Source organism: Lampetra planeri, chromosome 14 (genome assembly GCF_965212315.1).
Source record: "Lampetra planeri chromosome 14, kcLamPlan1.2.h2, whole genome shotgun sequence".
Taxonomy (NCBI): Eukaryota; Metazoa; Chordata; class Hyperoartia; order Petromyzontiformes; family Petromyzontidae; genus Lampetra; species Lampetra planeri.
The window spans coordinates 10264570-10282134 of NC_136120.1; the positions used below are offsets into that span (position 1 = coordinate 10264570).

At 48.9% G+C, this 17565-nt stretch overlaps 2 protein-coding genes across 3 annotated transcripts in view; one reads left to right on the forward strand and one right to left on the reverse strand.

Moving 5' to 3' along the window:
* PPAN (peter pan homolog) overlaps positions 1-6722 on the forward strand; it is a 28068-nt gene extending 21346 nt beyond the window's left edge. Inside the window, exons 9-12 of the mRNA XM_078600559.1 lie at positions 620-698; positions 1029-1158; positions 2657-2832; positions 4333-6722. Coding sequence (XP_078456685.1) covers positions 620-698; positions 1029-1158; positions 2657-2832; positions 4333-4835 — 888 coding nt within the window. The 3' untranslated portion in view covers positions 4836-6722. The remainder of the gene's footprint in view (positions 1-619; positions 699-1028; positions 1159-2656; positions 2833-4332) is intronic.
* Positions 6723-9842: 3120 nt separating this feature from the next.
* The window catches only part of LOC144722363 (zinc transporter ZIP12-like), a 31847-nt gene continuing 24124 nt past the window's right edge, over positions 9843-17565 (reverse strand). For both annotated transcript variants that reach the window (XM_078600561.1, XM_078600560.1), the window contains exons 8-12: positions 17259-17345; positions 15626-15674; positions 14665-14817; positions 12424-12611; positions 9843-12017 (exon numbers count right to left, since the gene is read on the reverse strand). In XM_078600561.1, the coding sequence (XP_078456687.1) occupies positions 11889-12017; positions 12424-12611; positions 14665-14817; positions 15626-15674; positions 17259-17345 (606 nt within the window). In that variant the 3' untranslated portion in view covers positions 9843-11888. The remainder of the gene's footprint in view (positions 12018-12423; positions 12612-14664; positions 14818-15625; positions 15675-17258; positions 17346-17565) is intronic.

Sequence of the window (17565 nt, forward strand, 5' to 3'; positions counted from 1 at the left end):
TCACTCTGTGTGTGCTGGGGGTCACTCTGTGTGTGTTGGGGGTTAGTTCGCGTTGGTTGCCGTCGTTGGCGACGACGTCGGTGAAACCGTTCTCGCCGCTCGTCACGCTCAATCAAACTTTTTATTTGCGTCCCCGCCTACTGGTGGCGCTAACGCGCTACGTGCGTTGTTATCGGCTTGCTTCTGTGTTGAGAGTGTGGCGCTGTGTGCATGCGTGTCTGTGTACGTGCTGATGGAGCCTGATCCACGCTTTACCGGCGGGCTTTCGACTCTTCACGTGGCCTCAACGTGCGCCTAGCATGGCACGAGCGCCGTGGTGACGTCATCGCCACTTAGTGGTGAATGGCGGTTTTTGTCGTTGTGACCGTGTGTGTGTGTGTGCGTGCCTGCCCAGTTGGGGAGCGGTAGCGTCGCGGTTAGCAAGCCGCGCTATGAACCCGGCCACCAGAGTTCATTTCTCGCTCACGGCCAACACCAGCAGCAGTTATGTGAACCGGTCCTGGTTCAGACCAATCCCTCGTGTGCCGACCTTCATAGCTGCTGCTCACGAACAGCACTTTCCTCAACAGTGTGTTAAGGCCGCACGGGGGGATCTTTGTTTTTTTGTTCCTGCCTACAGATCGGTCCCCGAATGACTCTGCAGCTGATCAAGATCGAGGAGGGCCTGTGCGAGGGGAAGGTCCTGTTCCACGAGTTTGGTAAGCGCGACGCCATCGCGCCGTGCCGACATCCCACGGATTGGCGACGCGACTCGCCGCTACTCGCGCCCCCGTGCCTCCGCGTCCGAGGGAGCGCCGTGTTTCCGTCCGGGGGTCGTGCGGTGCATCGCGACAAGCTTGCGGCGAACACGCCGAGTTGGGAGAACAAGAAACAAATAAGCGACGCGTCCGCTCGTTCCTCGCTCTGTCGAGCTCCCAACGTGAACCCTTGAACCCGAATTTGTCTTAAAGCGGGAACTTCCAAGCCACGGTCCTGGATAACGATCTGTGTGCCCGCGCGCGCGCGCGCGTGTATTTGTCTCTGTGCAGAGCACAAGTCGGAGGATGAGCTCGCGAAGATGCTGCGTCGACGCGAGGCCAAGCTCCTGCTGAAGGACGAGCGACGGCGCCGGCAGGAGGACGACGTGATGCGCAAAGTGGACGAGCGTGAGAAAAACCGGTGAGCAAGCACAGAACCATACACCTCCAGCACAGGGAAACACACCACGCACCCCTGTACACACCATGCACCACACACCGCTGTACACACACCATGTCTACCACACACCCTGTACACACACCATGTCTACCACACACCCTGTACACACACCATGTCTACCACACACCCTGTATACACACCATGTCTACCACACACCCTGTATACACACCATGTCTACCACACACCCTGTATACACACCATGTCTACCACACACTGCTGTATACAACAACAACAACCGCCATTCGCCACTAAGTGGCGGTGACGTCACCACGACGCTTGTGCCAGGCCATGTGCACCTTGAGGCCACGTGAAGTGTCGAACGCCCGCTGGCAGAAGGTCACGGGGCAGACCCAGCAGGTGCCACGGGTCGACTGACCGAGATGGCCGAGATGACTGGCTGATGCACCACCTGTGCCCCCTACTGTGCCAACTTGCTGTGCTTTAGCCACCCGGCGCTCCGCTCGTTGTTGTGAGCGTCGCTCCTCCACCCTCCGTTGTATACACACCATGCACCACACACCCTGTGCTGGTGCCGTGTTTCCATGTCTACCACACACCCTGTATACACACCATGCCTACCACACACCATCCACCCAGTGCCATTTTGAGCAAGGAGCCACTTTTAATGTTGCCCGGAGAGGGAATCACTCTGCTTGTGACATCCAAAATGCTAACGATGGTGCCGCTGCTGCTGCTGCTGCCACCGCTGCTGCTACTACTACTGCTGCTGCTGCCACCACTGCTGCTGCTGCTGCCACCACTGCTGTTACTACTACTACTGCTGCTGCTGCTGCTGCCACCGCTGCTGCTGCTACTACTACTGCTGCTGCTGCCACCGCTGCTGCTGCCACCGCTGCTGCTGCCACCGCTGCTGCTGCTGCTACTGCTACTGCTGCCAACGCTGCTGCTACTGCTGCTGCTACCACTGCTGCTGCTGCTACCACTGCTGCTGCTGCCACCACTGCTGCTGCTGCTACCGCTGCTGCTGCTGCTGCCACTGCTGCTGTCACCACTGCTGCTGCTGCCACTGCTACTGTCATCACTGCTGCTGCTACCACTGCTACTGCTGCTGCCACTGCTGCTGTCACCACTGCTGCTGCCACTGCTACTGTCATCACTGCTGCTGCTACCGCTGCTGCTGCTGCCACTGCTGCTGTCACCACTGCTGCTGCTGCCACTGCTACTGTCATCACTGCTGCTGCTACCGCTGCTGCTGCTGCCACTGCTGCTGTCACCACTGCTGCTGCTGCCACTGCTACTGTCATCACTGCTGCTGCTACCGCTGCTGCTGCTGCCACTGCTACTGTCATCACTGCTGCTGCTACCACTGCTGCTGCTACCGCTGCTGCTGCTGCCACCGCTGCTGTCATCACTGCTGCTGCTGCCACTGCTGCTGTCATCACTGCTGCTGCTACCACTGCTGCTGCCACCGCTGCTGCTGCTGCCACCGCTGCTGCAGGTTGCGCAGCCTGGCCGGCATGAAGCGCAAGCTGTCCCAGGTGCAGGAGGCGGACAGCGACGCCGAGGACCCGTGCTCGTCCGGGAAGCCGGGCGGCGGCGGCGGCGACGTGGAGGAGGAGGAGGATGACGAGGCAGAGTTCTACCGGCAAGCGGTCGGGGAGGAACCCGACGCAGGTGGGTGGGGAAGACGCGCGCCGGGTGCACTCGCGGGACCGCGGGAGGTGGTCGCGCGTGGAGGCGCCCGTCCTCTGCGCGCTGCCCGCGATGTGAGGGGCTTCGCGCGCGTTGCTTGGTCACGCGCTGAGCCCGGGGCGCACAGACCCGCTCAGCCTGACTGGGGTCCCCCCCCCCCCCGAGTGCCCAGGAGGCACTGTGCTTGGTGCCTACGAAAACTAAACGGCCTACCAAACAAACATTTAATAATTTTGTTGTTGTTTGTGTGATAAAAAATTTAACCAAGATATCTTCTTGAATAAATATATATTTATATAGCAAAGATAAAAAAAAGGTGTATATACAAAGAGGCAGAGTCATGTCAATGTCATTCGTTTTTTTTTCACAAGGTGTGAGAAATAAAGACCGGAGATAAATACTATTTGGTTTTTTCGGTAAAGTCACGTAGGTAAAACAATCAATACAATAAAGTAAAGGAAAACAACTAAATGAAATCACGACGTTTTGGAGGTTTCCTCCAAAACGACGAAAGATTCAAATCTAAAACCGGAGATGAATCTCTCGATTTTTTTTATTACAAAATTAGCAGTAACTTCTTCAAATGGTGTTTTTCGCACTCATTCATTCTTTATGCCACTCCATTTGTTGGCTGCTCGTTGCAATTACTTGGCAGTGCTAACGAGGCATCGATTTGCTTGACTGTAAAATAACACTCAAGCAAATCTTTAAGCTTAAACGAAAGTAAAGCAACTTGGCGCTCACCACGCGGCATCCTTTTAAAGCTGCGTCATGCGATATGATAATCGTAGGAAAAAATTGTTGAAGACATTTTTGCTTCTAACATTTTTAAGCTGACCTTGTGTTTTTTTCAATAATTTTAAATGACATCTGCTTATCTGTGGCACGCAGCACACTTTCCATCGAATGAGTGCACAGACTAAAGATTGAACGCGTCAACAGTAATGACATCTGTCCAGCCGCTGGACAAAGTGCCGCGTGAAACAAGCGGAGTGACAGCGGTGGTGGTCGTGACGTGGGGCATCTGCAGTAACAACTGTTGACAATTATCTCTGAAGGCCGACTTAACACAAGTGCCTAGGGCCTTACAAGAACATTAATCTGACCCTGCCTACCCGGCGACAGGTTTTATTGGACCACGCCGTTCACAGTCGGCGTTTAACTGTGTGTGGTCTATTGGCGTTCTTCCTGTTGAGGATTCAGACGCCAACGCTTTGGCTCTGCACTCTCACTTTGTTTGAATGTGAATCCCTCGTGCTGTTGGCCTGAGAAGTTTGTGTTTCTTCCCACGTGTGCGAATGTGTTCAAAAAATATCAGACGGCATCTTCACACGCAACTTCAAAGCTCGACACGGTTTCTGACGAGCGTGAGACACCGCAGGTCAACACGCACGTCCACAGTGGTGGGCACCCGATGCACGCCCTGCGTTTTCTAAAGTGTTCCTCTCTCTCTCTCTCGCTATCCCTCCGTGCTCCTCACAGATCTCTTCCCAGCCAAGAGACGAAAAACTTCGCACGAAAGAACTCCCAACCGCGGTTACGACAGAAGCGCGAGGGGCCGCGCCGGGGGGAGGGGTGGGACGGGTGGCGGCGGGAAGAGGGGTGGGAGCTTTGGGAGTGGACGCGGGGGCAGCGCCGACCGAGGGCTCGCTCGTAGGGGCAGGGGTGGCATGCAGGGCGAGAGAGGCAGAGGGCAGCGGCCCGCTGGTGGTCGTGGTGGTGGTCGTGGTGGTGGTCGTGGTAGTGATGGTGGTCGTGGTGGTCGTGGTGGTCGTGGTGGTCGTGGTGGTCGTGGTGGTAGTGGTCGTGGCAGTGATGGTGGTCGTGGTGGTCGTGGTGGTGGGAGTCCAGGGAGGGGCTCTTCTCGGGACAGGGGAGGTGCGGGGGCGAGGTTCAGGACCCCGGAGGCGCGCAACGAGAGGTTGAGGAACAGCAGGCCCAAGGCTGCCAAGGGTTCGGGTGGGAGAGGTCGGAAGTTTAAGTGAAGAGGCATCGCAGCGGAGCAATGGGAGACGCCAGCGCGGCACGCGACTGCAGCTTGCTGCTGCAACTGCTGCAGCTGTTTGAGGGCGCTGTGCGGGCGACACGGGCAGCACGTTCAGACCCGTCACCATTCGCCACGGCCAGGACTGACAGGCATTGTCACAGTTTGGTATCTTGATTCAAGTAAAGAATATAACTTTTTTGTTTCAATTGTACCATCTCTTTTGTATTGTTTATGTAGAATGTTATCGTATGTTCCCCGAGCCCAAGCGTAGCATTTACTTTTAAGAAAACCCACGATTTATTTTTATACAATGTAACGATTCTACCACCTTCCCGTGAAATTAATTATTGATATTCGGGATCACGATTCAAAATTCGATTTTTTTAAATTGACATTGTGCTGAATTTAACAGCCTCTCGCTGCCGATTAAAATATCGATTCCCGCTTGGATGCAGAGGATGTATTGTGAGATGGTAGATCGACATTATCCCCTAAACAGCCGGTGCCATCTATTTTCGACGATGCCGCCGAGAAGGCCGTGTGGCTGATGGGATGTGCTGAACAACCTTTTCCGTGAAGGGACAGATGTGTAACTGAGTTGTACCGTCTGCTTGTTCCCCGTTATACGCTCCACAACGACGCATGATGATGATTTTCTTGGGGCACAGGGAGGTACAGTAGACTCGGTTATCCGTGTGCAATTTATCCGATTTGAGGATTAACTGCGCACCTGAGATTTTTTATAAATTAATAACTCATGGATTTTCCCTTAAGCCCCAATTAATAATCTAAACACTGTTACACATTTTCTTGGTTCTTTCGGTAAAGTCACGTAGAAGGGAAATAATAAAATAATGAAAATAAACCAATAAAATACAATATGTGACTTTACCGAAAGAACCAAGAAGATGAATCCCAGCAGTCACGAAAGCTTTAAATCGAAACTGTTACACATTGTTATTCTTGGAAAGGTTCATTACAAGTCACACGGTGCTCTAACCGAACACATATGTGCTCTGGTTAATCCGAAAGCCACGTGATCGCCTCTACAGTACAGTAGTTGCAGTTATTTACAACAGTGGGCGGAGTTTGATTGATGTTGGTTGGCGTGGCTCTGCTGCTGTCCACTTGGTGGGCTGAGTCATCTGTGTGGGAGCAGGAAAATTCCGTCACTGAGCACGCGCGTCGATCAGTCGATTATTTACTTGAAATAATTATTTTGTTCATTAACAAACAACATTTTCTTTTTGATTTAAAGCTTTCGTGATTGCAGGGATTCATATTCTTGGTTCTTTCAGTAAAGTCACGTAGAAGGGAAATAATAAAATAATATAAATATAAAACAATAAAAATTATCACGACGTTTCGACTGCAACACAAGCAATCATAACATTTTCTTGCTGTGAATTTCACACCTGATGACGATTGCTTGTGTTGCAGTTGAAACGTCGTGAGAATTTTTATTTTTTATATTTATATTATTTTATTATTTCCCTTCTACGTGACTTTACCGAAAGAACCAAGAATAACATTTTCTTTACTTCAAAATAATGTTTTATCTTTAGTAGTGGGTTTTTTTGGCATAGAGATCCATGGAAAATTGATACTTTTTGGATTATCCGCGATTTTGAATTATATCCCCGGGGCGTCCTCCCCGTCATGAACGCGGATAACCGAGAGTCGGCTGTAGATGAGTGGCCAAGAGGAGTGGTGGAGATGGACGGAGATCGCTTGGCGTGAGGGCAGGGAGGAGGTGGTGGGAGTGAGTGCGTAACGTTGAAGCGTCTCACTCACGAGCTTGAGTGGAAAGTTGTTCGCACCACGTTGTTTTCAAGTTGAGATGAAATGTGGGAATAAATCTGCCCCTTTTTAAGTGAGAAACATGTTTGGCATCGGGGTCTCGATTGTGGTTTATTCACCTGGAAAGCTTTCTGCTGTAGCAGTCTTCGCCTTGGCATGTTGCGAGTGATTTTCAAGGAAAGTAACGAGGTCGATTTACACGATAAAATCATCGCTAAATTGTGCAAATACTTTGTGTGTCTCGACAATGGTTGTAAAACATGGTAAAGCAACAGACACCACCTCCTTATGTCTGTTCCCCAACCAAAATAGACATCCCATCAGCCACGGCCTCATTTTCACATTCGGATTCCACGCAAACAAAATACAGATTGTGAAATGTATTTGGACAGTAGGCACCCTGGAATTTCCAAACGCAAACGACGAATTTGTAAGGCAAAATATTTTTTTTCTCATTATGAACGCTCCATCAGCTATTTTATGCGTACAACCACTCGGTTAATAAATCGTTATTTGTAAAATGAAAAGATGTATTACTTTTCGATTTAAAGCTTTCGTGACTGCAGGGATTCATCTTCTTGTATTACTCTTAGATTTTTTTTCGGTAAAGTCACGTAGATAAAAAATATAAATTTATTTTATTTTTTACCTACGTGACTTTACCGAAAAAAACCTAAGAGTATGAATCCTTGCAGTCACCAAAGCTTCAAATCTAGAAAAGATTTCTTGTTACACAAACGTACAGGGGAGATGTTAATAAGTCCACAAAGTAGAGTTATCATTTGTTAGCATCAACGAGGGAGGCTTCGCCGTCAGTCCCCACGACCGGGGGGGGGGGGGGGGTGACCCTCGGTGGCCAACGAGTGTCCCAATGCCAGCATCGTGGTCATCTCGTGGTCACCATCAGCCTCGACCGCACCGCAGCAATCACAGCCTGAAAAAGGTGTCAGTTTTGTTGCCAGATAGAAGGGTAAAAAAACAATTATCAATTTTTTTACTGGCAAATGAGGTTCCAATGGTGTAAATGCTTACCCCGAGCTCTCATACTCTGATGGTGCATTGTCTTTGAGTTGTGCACCTTTTGGCGTCTTCTGGTCCAACCCATGTGAGACTAGGCTCTAAGGAAAGCTGTCTCGGGTGTGGACCAATCAACTTCAAGGACAGTGCATACATTATCAGAGTTATGTTTTTTGTTTGCATTATGATTGCAGGTATTGTGGTCTATGCAAACATGACTCCTTGTAAAAAAAAGGTTTCAGTTTTGTTGCCAGATAGAAGGGTACAAAACAATTATCAGCCGCCTCCTCGTCACAGCCCCGAGGTTTTCAATGAACATCTCCTACAGACGGGAGTCCCAGGGCGCTCAGCCCGGTCTGCGTCGTGAGCAGTGCGCGTTAGTGGAGATGGGGGGGGGGGGGGGTGCTGGCTTGAGGTGCATTCTAGATTTGAAGCTTTCGTGACTGCAATGATTCATATTCTTAGGTTTTTTTCGGTAAAGTCACGTAGGTAAAAAAATTCAAGTTAACAAAAGTAAAATAAAATAAAATCACGACGTTTCGGAGGCAACACAAGCTTCCGTCTTCAGGTGGAACCGTCACAGCACGATAGCTGTATCAAGTAATAGAAATTCCAAGAAAACAGTCCTTGTATATATACTGGTTGAGGTGTGGGAGGAGCCAAGGTAGGCCCTGGATTTTTATTTTATTATTCACAAAAATAATATCCAGGGCCTACCGTGGCTCCTCCCACCCTCAACCAGTATATATAGGACTGTTTTCTTGGAATCTCACTCACTTGATACAGCTATCGTGCTGTGACTGTGCCACCTGAAGACGGAAGCTTGTGTTGCCTCCGAAACGTCGTGATTTTTATTTTACTTTTATTAATTTTTTACCAACGTGACTTTACCGAAAAAACCCAAGAATATTGAGGTGCATTGTCTCGCTGACTCTGCCGATCGATTTACCAGCGTCAGTTTTTTTTCTCTCCAAGTCACAACGCGAAGCACCGGTGACCATCTGTGAGACGTCGCTTCTCAGAGGCCGCTTGTTCCGTGGCAGACAATGGGTGTCTTGAGATTGTATTGCTGGAGAATCTTGGGCGTTCCCTTTGAGAGCTCTGCGATTCGGGCTCTGAACTAGAGTTGACGTTCATTTCATTTGTTACACGGATGATCCCGTTTAGCGCTCATAATCATATATATAAAAGTCACACAGACAAAAAATTACTTTTATATATAAGATATAAGATGGGTGTCCGCTAACATTTTGGCACCCAATGAATACATTTTGTCATGAATTGAAATCGTCAGATTATCTGATGGTTATTCCCACACTCCTAATGACCTGTGATAAGTGTTTAATGCCTGCAGACCTTGTCACTACAAATGCATGAGTGAATTCATGAAGGAGTGAGTTAGTGAGAGTGTGAGTGGGTGAGTTACTCAGAAGCTTGGCTAATTCATGAATGAATTCATGATGGAGTGAGTTGGTGAGAGTGTGAGTGGGTGAGTTACCCAAAGGCTTGGCTAACTTATGAGTGAATTCATGAAGGAGTGAGTTGGTGAGAGTGTGAGTGGGTGAGTTACTCAGAAGCTTGGCTAATTCATGAATGAATTCATGATGGAGTGAGTTGGTGAGAGTGTGAGTGGGTGAGTTGCCCAGAGGCTTGGCTAATTCATGAATGAATTCATGAAGGAGTGAGTTGGTGAGAGTGTGAGTGGGTGAGTTACTCAGAAGCTTGGCTAATTCATGAATGAATTCATGATGGAGTGAGTTGGTGAGAGTGTGAGTGGGTGAGTTGCCCAGAGGCTTGGCTAATTCATGAGTGAATTCATAAAGGAGTGAGTTAGTGAGAGTGTGAGTGGGTGAATTACTCAGATGCTTGGCTAACTTATGAGTGAATTCATGAAGGAGTGAGTTAGTGAGAGTGTGAGTGGGTGAGTTACCCAGAAGCTTGGCTAATTCATGAGTGAATTCATGAAGGAGTGAGTTGGTGAGAGTGCGAATGGTTGAGTTGCTCAGAGGCTTGGCTAATTCATGAATGAATTCATGAAGGAGTGAGTTGGTGAGAGTGTGAGTGGGTGAGTTGCGGAGTGGCAGGGTTGCCACATTTTCCACAGTTAAAACCGGGACAAGTGTCGACTTTGAAGCCTCCTACGGTTGTCCTCGGACTATTAATAGCGAAATTAGGCAAGTCAATATCATGATTTTCAATAGTTTAATAAATGCGACACCTCAATCGTGTCGTTGCCATACACAGTCCCGCTTTCTAGATTAAAACGTGATGGAGCCGTGACGTGTTGACGCGTGTTTGGGCATGTTGATGCGCGTGTGTGTGATGTGTGTGTGTGTTGTATGTGTGTGTGTTGTGGGTGTGTGTGTGTCGTGTGTGTTGTGTGTCTTGTGTGTGTGGGGAGCGGTGGTGTAGCGGTTAGCGCACTGCGCTATCATCTTCGCGACCCGGGTTCGATTCCCGCTCACGGCTAACACCCAGTGACGATTATCTGAACCGGTACTAGGCCTCCCCTTGGTCGACTCAGCCTCAAATGAGTACCTGGTGCGATGTGTAAACATCGCCACTAAGGAGACAAAGGCGGCCGGGCGTGGTGTTGGCCACCCACCCCCTCGTGTGCTGTGCCGGCCTTTATAGGTGCTGGTCACTAACAGCACTTGCCCCAACAGTCTAAGGCTACACGGGGGATCTTTGTAGATCAGCAATACCGGGGGCATGCGCTGCATTGCGTCTCGATGTATTGTCAGTGTAGTCCACGACCTGTTTTAAGCACACACAGATTTGCATTTGATGTTGTAGTGTACTCTATGGTATTTCTATTGACTTGGAACGGATGAGACTCATGCATGTGTCTTAACGTTGTCATGTCAACAAGTACCGTGAGATGATGCGTGAATACGAGCTTGAGTGTGCGAGAGAATTTTACCGAAATGACCGTCAGTGTAATGTGATGTGGATATGCCCAGGCTCACAGTTGCGCTCTCTTGCGATGGTTGACAACGTTCTCATCATATTCTTGGTTCTTTCGGTAAAGTCACGTAGAAGGGAAACAATAAAATAAAATAATAAAAATATAAAACAATAAAATTATCACGATGTTTCGATTGCAACACAAGCAATCATCATCAGGTGTGAAAACCACAGCAAGAAAATTTGAAATTTTCTCCCTGTGATTTTATTGTTTTATATTTTTATTCTTTTATTGTTTCCCTTCTACGTGACTTTACCGAAAGAACCAAGAATATGAATCCCTGCAGTCACGAAAGCTTTACATCAAAATTTTACGTTCTCATCGTTCGCAAAGCTTCATCGGAAGAAGTGAGCCTTGAAAAAATACAAAGATTTCCCCAATCTTTTGTGGACAGAGAACAATAAGAGAAGGTTTGAAACGCAACACCATTGTGTAAAAAATTAACCCGTAAAAACAAAGTTTTTCACTATAAATCCTTTATATGCGTGGCGGCTAGAGTCCTCTCGTCCTCTGGCTTGAGATGGCTGCCACCTATGGGTCAGATGATTGCTTGCCACCATTAAGCAATTGGTAATTAAATATAATTTATTTTTTCCTAAAAAGTGTACAATTTTGGGAAAAAATTTTTTCACGAAAATAAATTGTCACGCACAACGAGTCTGTGTGCAAAATGTCAGCTCGATTGGATCACGGGAAGTGGGTTAAAAAACCGACTGAAAGATTTGCACGGTCGTAAGCGCGCAAGCAAGCAAGCAAGTGAACTTAATATAAAGGATTTAATAAAAATGACCTCAAGGCAATGGATGCACTGTGACAGCTTGCGAACTCGGTCATTGCCACGTGGGCCAGCGGTGTCGCGTACTCCGTTCTCCATTCTCGGGGGTTTGTGGTTCCAACGTGCAGGAGAATCAACCGTGAAACAGCCCGGGTCGTCTGTCCTTCCCCACTCGGCGACCCGAGTTCGATTCCTGATCACGGCCAACACCAGTGACGATTATCTGAACCGGTCCCGGGGCATCCTTTCCTAGGTCGACTCAGCCTCAAATTAGTGCCTGGTACGGTGTGTAGTAAACATCGCCACTGGGGAGACAAAGGCGGCCGGGCGTGGTGCTGGCCACCCACCCCCTCGTGTACCATGCCGGCCTTCATAGGTGCTGCTACTCGTTAACAGCACTTGCCCCAACAGTCTGTTAAGGCTACACGGGGGATCTTTGTCTTTGTGCGCGCGTGTGTGAGTTTGGTGAGAGGCTGTCTGTCAGCTGAGTATTAAAAGTGGAGTTTGTCCTCGTAGAGAGCCAAGAGCAGCATGCACGCCCAGCCCAGGAACAATCCCAGATTCTGCAACAGCAGCAGGAGCCAGGGCCGGTCCACGTGGGATCGCTTCATCTCGAAGATCTGCGAAGGGAGCAAAGTGCACCGTTAGAGGAAACGCATCCCTACGACTCAGCGACGTGGACACTGAAGAAAGTGGAGAGGCGAGAGAAGTGAGAAAAAGACAGGAGAGAGAGAGATACGAGGAGACGTGTGAGATGAGAGTGGGGATGGAGAGATGCGAGGGGAGAGTGTATAAACGCGGAGATGATCGTGGACACACGGGGTTTGAGTGGAGACGAGAGTGGAGTTGAGAAGAGAGACACGAGGTGGGAGTGGAGGAGAGGGGGACACGGGGTGAGAAAGACAGCCGAGAGTTACATCAGAGAGAGGTAGGCAGGATAGGCAGTTTTTGTTGCTGCTACTATTCACGGAGTCCCAGTGACTGCGATCTGTCGGTGCCCTGCACAGACGAGAGAATGGCACTCACCATGTTGTTGATGGACAGGTACAGGAACATGCCCGTTGCAAAGGCGATAATCCACTGCATGGCCATCTCGTTTTCCGACACGGAGGCCCCAATGTAGAAGCCGACGAGCGCGGTGAGGGCACTGAGCAGGTTCAGCCCCAGGGCAGCCCGGACAGACAGTCCCGTGTTGAGCAGGATGGCAAAGTCCCCTGCGAGGAGCATTCCACAAAGACAAAGATCCCCCTGGTATAGCCTTAACCAGACTGTTGGGGCAAGTGCTGTTAGCTAGTAGCAGCACCTATGAAGGACGGAACGGCACACGAGGGGGTGGATGGCCAGCACCACGCTCGGGATCGAACCCATGCGCTTCTGTGTACCAGGCGAGATAGTTAACATCTCCTAGCCACCGTGGCGACACTGGGATGTTCCCTCTTAATTTTGGAGCTTTCGTGACTGCAGGAATTATTCTTTGGTTCTTTCGGTAAAGTCACGTATAAAGATAAAATAATAAATTAAATAATTGCATACTACGACGTTTCGATTGCAACACAAGCAATCATCATCAGGTATAAATGAAATAGAAACAAACATTTTAACCAGAAAACTATAGACAGACATATGAGCAGACAGATATTTAAGGCCACCCCACAGAGACGATCTCCCTCTCTGTACCTGTGTTACTCTCTCTATGTATCTTGGTGATATCTGTCTGCTTATATGTCTGGGATGTTCCCGTGTAGCCAGTTGCCAGGCTATTTCACAAGGGGGATCCTTGGTGCTTGAGGCACAGCAACAACAAAACCTAAAAGACAAATATTTGTAACGTTGTAGAAAACGAGCACACAAAGGTATTTAGCGGTCGTACACAAAACACACGAGAATAACAAACAAAAAACAGCGAAAATATAACATGAGACCAAGAGGCACCGGAGAAAGTCAGCGCTATATTTTAGAATGGATCACAGAAGCGTGGTAGATTTGGCATCACCGCCCTCGGCTATCAACCAAAAAACTAAGTTTCGTTTTGAGTTGATCAAATATCTCGAATGCCATCAAATTTGGTGGCAGTGTCCCTCTCCTCTTACTCTGCCACACTTTGTCACTCCACACACGTGGCACGCACGTGCCCATGGCGATGTTGTCTGGCAAGGCTCTCGTTCGTCGCATTTAATTTATCTGGCTTGACCACCCGAATGTGGAATTGTCGCTGTTGCTCTGCATCTGCATCAGCCGCACGACAACAATAAGGATGAGAAGTTGCGCGAATGTAATGACGGAGCTCGTGCGGGAAACGACGCGTCAGCGGCGTGAGCCACGCGAGTAGTGGATCTCAACCGGGGGTATGCGGCAATGTCCCAGCGGACACGTGGGGTGGTTTTTTTTATTCATAAAGGTGTGAAATTATATCAGACACGTGAGTCATCGCTGAATAATCATGTGTGAATCTGCCAATATAAAATAACTACGCTGTAATTTAAATGCATACGGTAACCGAGCACGATGTAAAAAAAAAACCTTTCTAAACTCACTGACCGTAAGCAATGCGGTCTACAAGAGTAACCAGCGAGTGCGAACAAATGACCTCACGCGTGCACAGCGTCCGTTGATTTTTTGTTTGTTATTCGTTTGCAGTGACTAGCTAGTTAGGATACCTCACAAAATGGACAATTGGTTAAAATATTCATTTCTCAGAACCATGATGGGTCAGGCAAGGGGGTTACTCAGTTGAAACAAAATTCAACAAGGGGATCAACAGGAGCCAAAAACAGGTTGAGAATAACCACTGGGCTAGAGAACTGCGTTCAACACACGCGGTGACCTCCGGTACGGTGACCTCCGGCACGGTGACCTCCGGTACGGTGACCCCCGGCACGGTGACCTCCGGCACGGTGACCTCCGGCACGGTGACCCCCGGGCACGGTGACCCCCGGGCACGGTGACTCCGGTACGGTGACCCCCGGGCATGGTGACCCCCGGGCACGGTGACCTCCGGTACGGTGACCTCTGGCACGGTGACCTCCGGTACGGTGACCCCCGGGCAAGGTGACCCCCGGGCACGGTGACCTCCGGTACGGTGACCTCTGGCACGGTGACCCCCGGCATGGTGACCCCCGGGCACGGTGACCTTCGGCATGGTGACCCCCGGGCACGGGGCCAGCGCGCCACTCACGGCGATGGTCTACTTCCTCATCTTCCTCTTCTCGTCGCCGCCCTGGCTGGGAGGGGTGTGGGGAGGGGTGTGGGGAGGGGTGGGGGGCTCACCGATCTCGTGCGGCAGCTCGTGCAGCGCCACCGCCAGCATGGTGGCCAGCCCGTCGCCGAGTGACAGCGAGAAGGCGGCGCCCAGGGCCAGCCCGTCGGCGAAGTTGTGGAGGCCGTCACCGATCAGCACCATGAGCACGATCGCGTTGAGACCTGAAATCACCCGCAGCAGAAACGGCGGCAGCAGCAGCAGCAACAGCAGCAGCAACAGCAGCAACAGCAGCAACAGCAGCAGCAGCAACAGCAGCAGCAGCAGCAACAGCAGCAGCAGCAACAGCAGCAGCAGCAGCAACAACAGCAGCAACAGCAGCAGCAACAGCAGCAGCGTCAATATAAATTTGTCGTTAAACCCGCCGCCACCCGACACAGCGAATGTTTGTCACGTAAATATTTACAAATTCGAGAACTGCGGCGTTTTCGCTGGCGAGTACAACCAGTGAAGCGTCACGCTACTCGTATTGTAAATGTTGTGGGTTTCCTCTCCAACACACCGGTTAGCGCTGAACTAGTAACCAATTGGCACGCTGCTAGTGTAAGATAATTATTTATGGTTGCAGACTACTACTGGTATATAGGATTCATATTCTTTGGGTCTTTCGGTAAAGTCACGTAGATAGGTTCAAAGAAAATAACAAAAAACTACGACGTTTCGATCGTAACACAAGTGGTCGTCATCAGGAAAAGGGGGTTAGCCTCTAAAGGCAAACTGTTTATAAAGGTTTAAAATGGGCGTAGCCCAAGTGTGTTAGCAGCATGGGCGGGGCAGCTGATGCTAATGTAAGGCAAGTTGCTGCTAGTGGTGATGGTAGTAGTTGTCAGTGATGGTCCTGATGGTGGGCTTCTCATAAAAAGAACGCTCGTTAAGCGAGACACGCCCGTACTACTACAAGTCTTTCCGAACATTCTCTGACTGACGCACGCATACACTTCATTTGGCATCACAATACTTGAGCTCACGTGCCTTTTTTTCTGATGGAGATTGGCAGGTGAGACGCTTCATGTTCTGCAATCTGCAATAATAAATGACGAAATGTGAAAATCACCGAGACCAAATACTTAACCGGCACTGCTCATGGCTGTCACGGAATGACAATGACACACACTCCTCACTGCACTGTTTCGTCAGGTTGACCTGTATGTTTGGCATGATGTCTGACATTTCGCTAAATGTGCTGGGAGCTTCTTCAAAAACTTAATGGAGCAGCTCACTTTCTCTTTAGATTATATAGGGTTGAAGGCTGCTCCTGGTGTAGGATTATATAGGGTTGCAGGCTGGTGTATGCTTATATAGGGTTGACAAAATAATTTGCATATCAAGGCACTCTTTCCCCCCTCCATCCCAGCTTAAATAGTCGCTCCAAGCCTGGGGTGTGTCATTCAGACGCTGTCTTCTCGACAGACCGGTTCTCCACCTGAGGACGGCTGCTTGCGTTGTGGCCGAAACGTCGTGAGAATTATTTTATAATGTTTTAATTTTATTATTTTATTATTTCCATTCTTCGGTCTTCGTTGTCTACGCTCGGCATCGTGGGTCAGGCACTGTGTTAGCTGACTGACCCTGTTATGTAGTTACCCCGTTGTGTTCTAGTTAACCGTGTAGTTATCACCTAGATGTAGAACCGGTGTACGTTTATGTAGGAACCCTTGTTGGTGTGTTGTAATGAACGTGTTGCTTCCAAGAACAAGTATGTGTCTCCGTGTACAACACTACACATTGACACTATGAGACATCTCCTTTACCAGTGGCAAAATATAGTAGTAGGTTTTTACCTATATAGTAGTAGTAGGTAAAAACCTACTACTATATTTTGCCACTGGTAAAGGAGATGTCTCATTTATACTATGAGACATCTCCTTTACCAGTGGCAAAATATAGTAGTAGGTTTTTACCTACTACTACATTTTGCCACTGGTAAAGGAGATGTCTCATAGTGTAAATGCTTACCCCGAGCTCTCAATACTCTGATAGTGCGCTGTTTTTAAGTTGTGCGCCTTTTGGCGTCATCTGGTCCAACACCAATGGAGCCTAGGCTCTAAGGAAAGCTGTCTCGGGTGTGGACCAATCAACTTCAAGGACAGTGCATATCATTATCATCATCAGAGTTGTTTATTTTTGTTTTCATTTTGACTGCTTGTGTTGTGGTTAATGCAAACATGATGCCTTGTGTAAAGGTGTCAGTTTTTTGTACCAGTTGAAAGGGTAAAAACCTACTACTACACATTGAATCAACGCTGCAGGAATGATGCAGTCCCAGAAGGCCGTGGGGCGCAATAGGTTGGGTTAAAAAGACCTTTTACTTTTTTACGTGGAGACCGATATATGAAGATGCATTGTCTGTTGACCTCATCTGCAGAGAACCCTTATCTGCAATTTCACATCTCCACAATTCCATCCCCTACCAGCTGATCTACAAATCTTGCCACCGTCCGTCAAACACCCTCCCTCCAACCCGCACCTCCGATGCAGCAGTTCTGCCCAAGATGCAAACGAAGTTCAAATACAAACACTGCCACTGGGCATCTTAACAAAACAGATGACAACAAACGATATTTGCTATTCACCACAAAGTAGCACACAATAAACCAAAACGTACCAAATCAATCGTTGACAAGTTGATCTTTCCCGTTTGTTGGGTGTCCTTTTCATATGAAATGTCTTGTTTCTCTTTGTCGGAGAGGTCCTGTTCAAGAGAAGTTAAAGAGAAGTTTCAGCTAAACAGAATAGTTTTGCCATCTTCGTTATTACCAAATACAAATCAGTTTCAAAGACAATGCATAGACTACCAGAGCATGTGTTTTGTTTGACCACAAGTACGTGTGTGTCTAATGCAGACAGGATTCCTTGCTAAAAGGTTTATGTTTGGTGTCTTAACATCTTAACACAACTGTTTTATTGCCGGA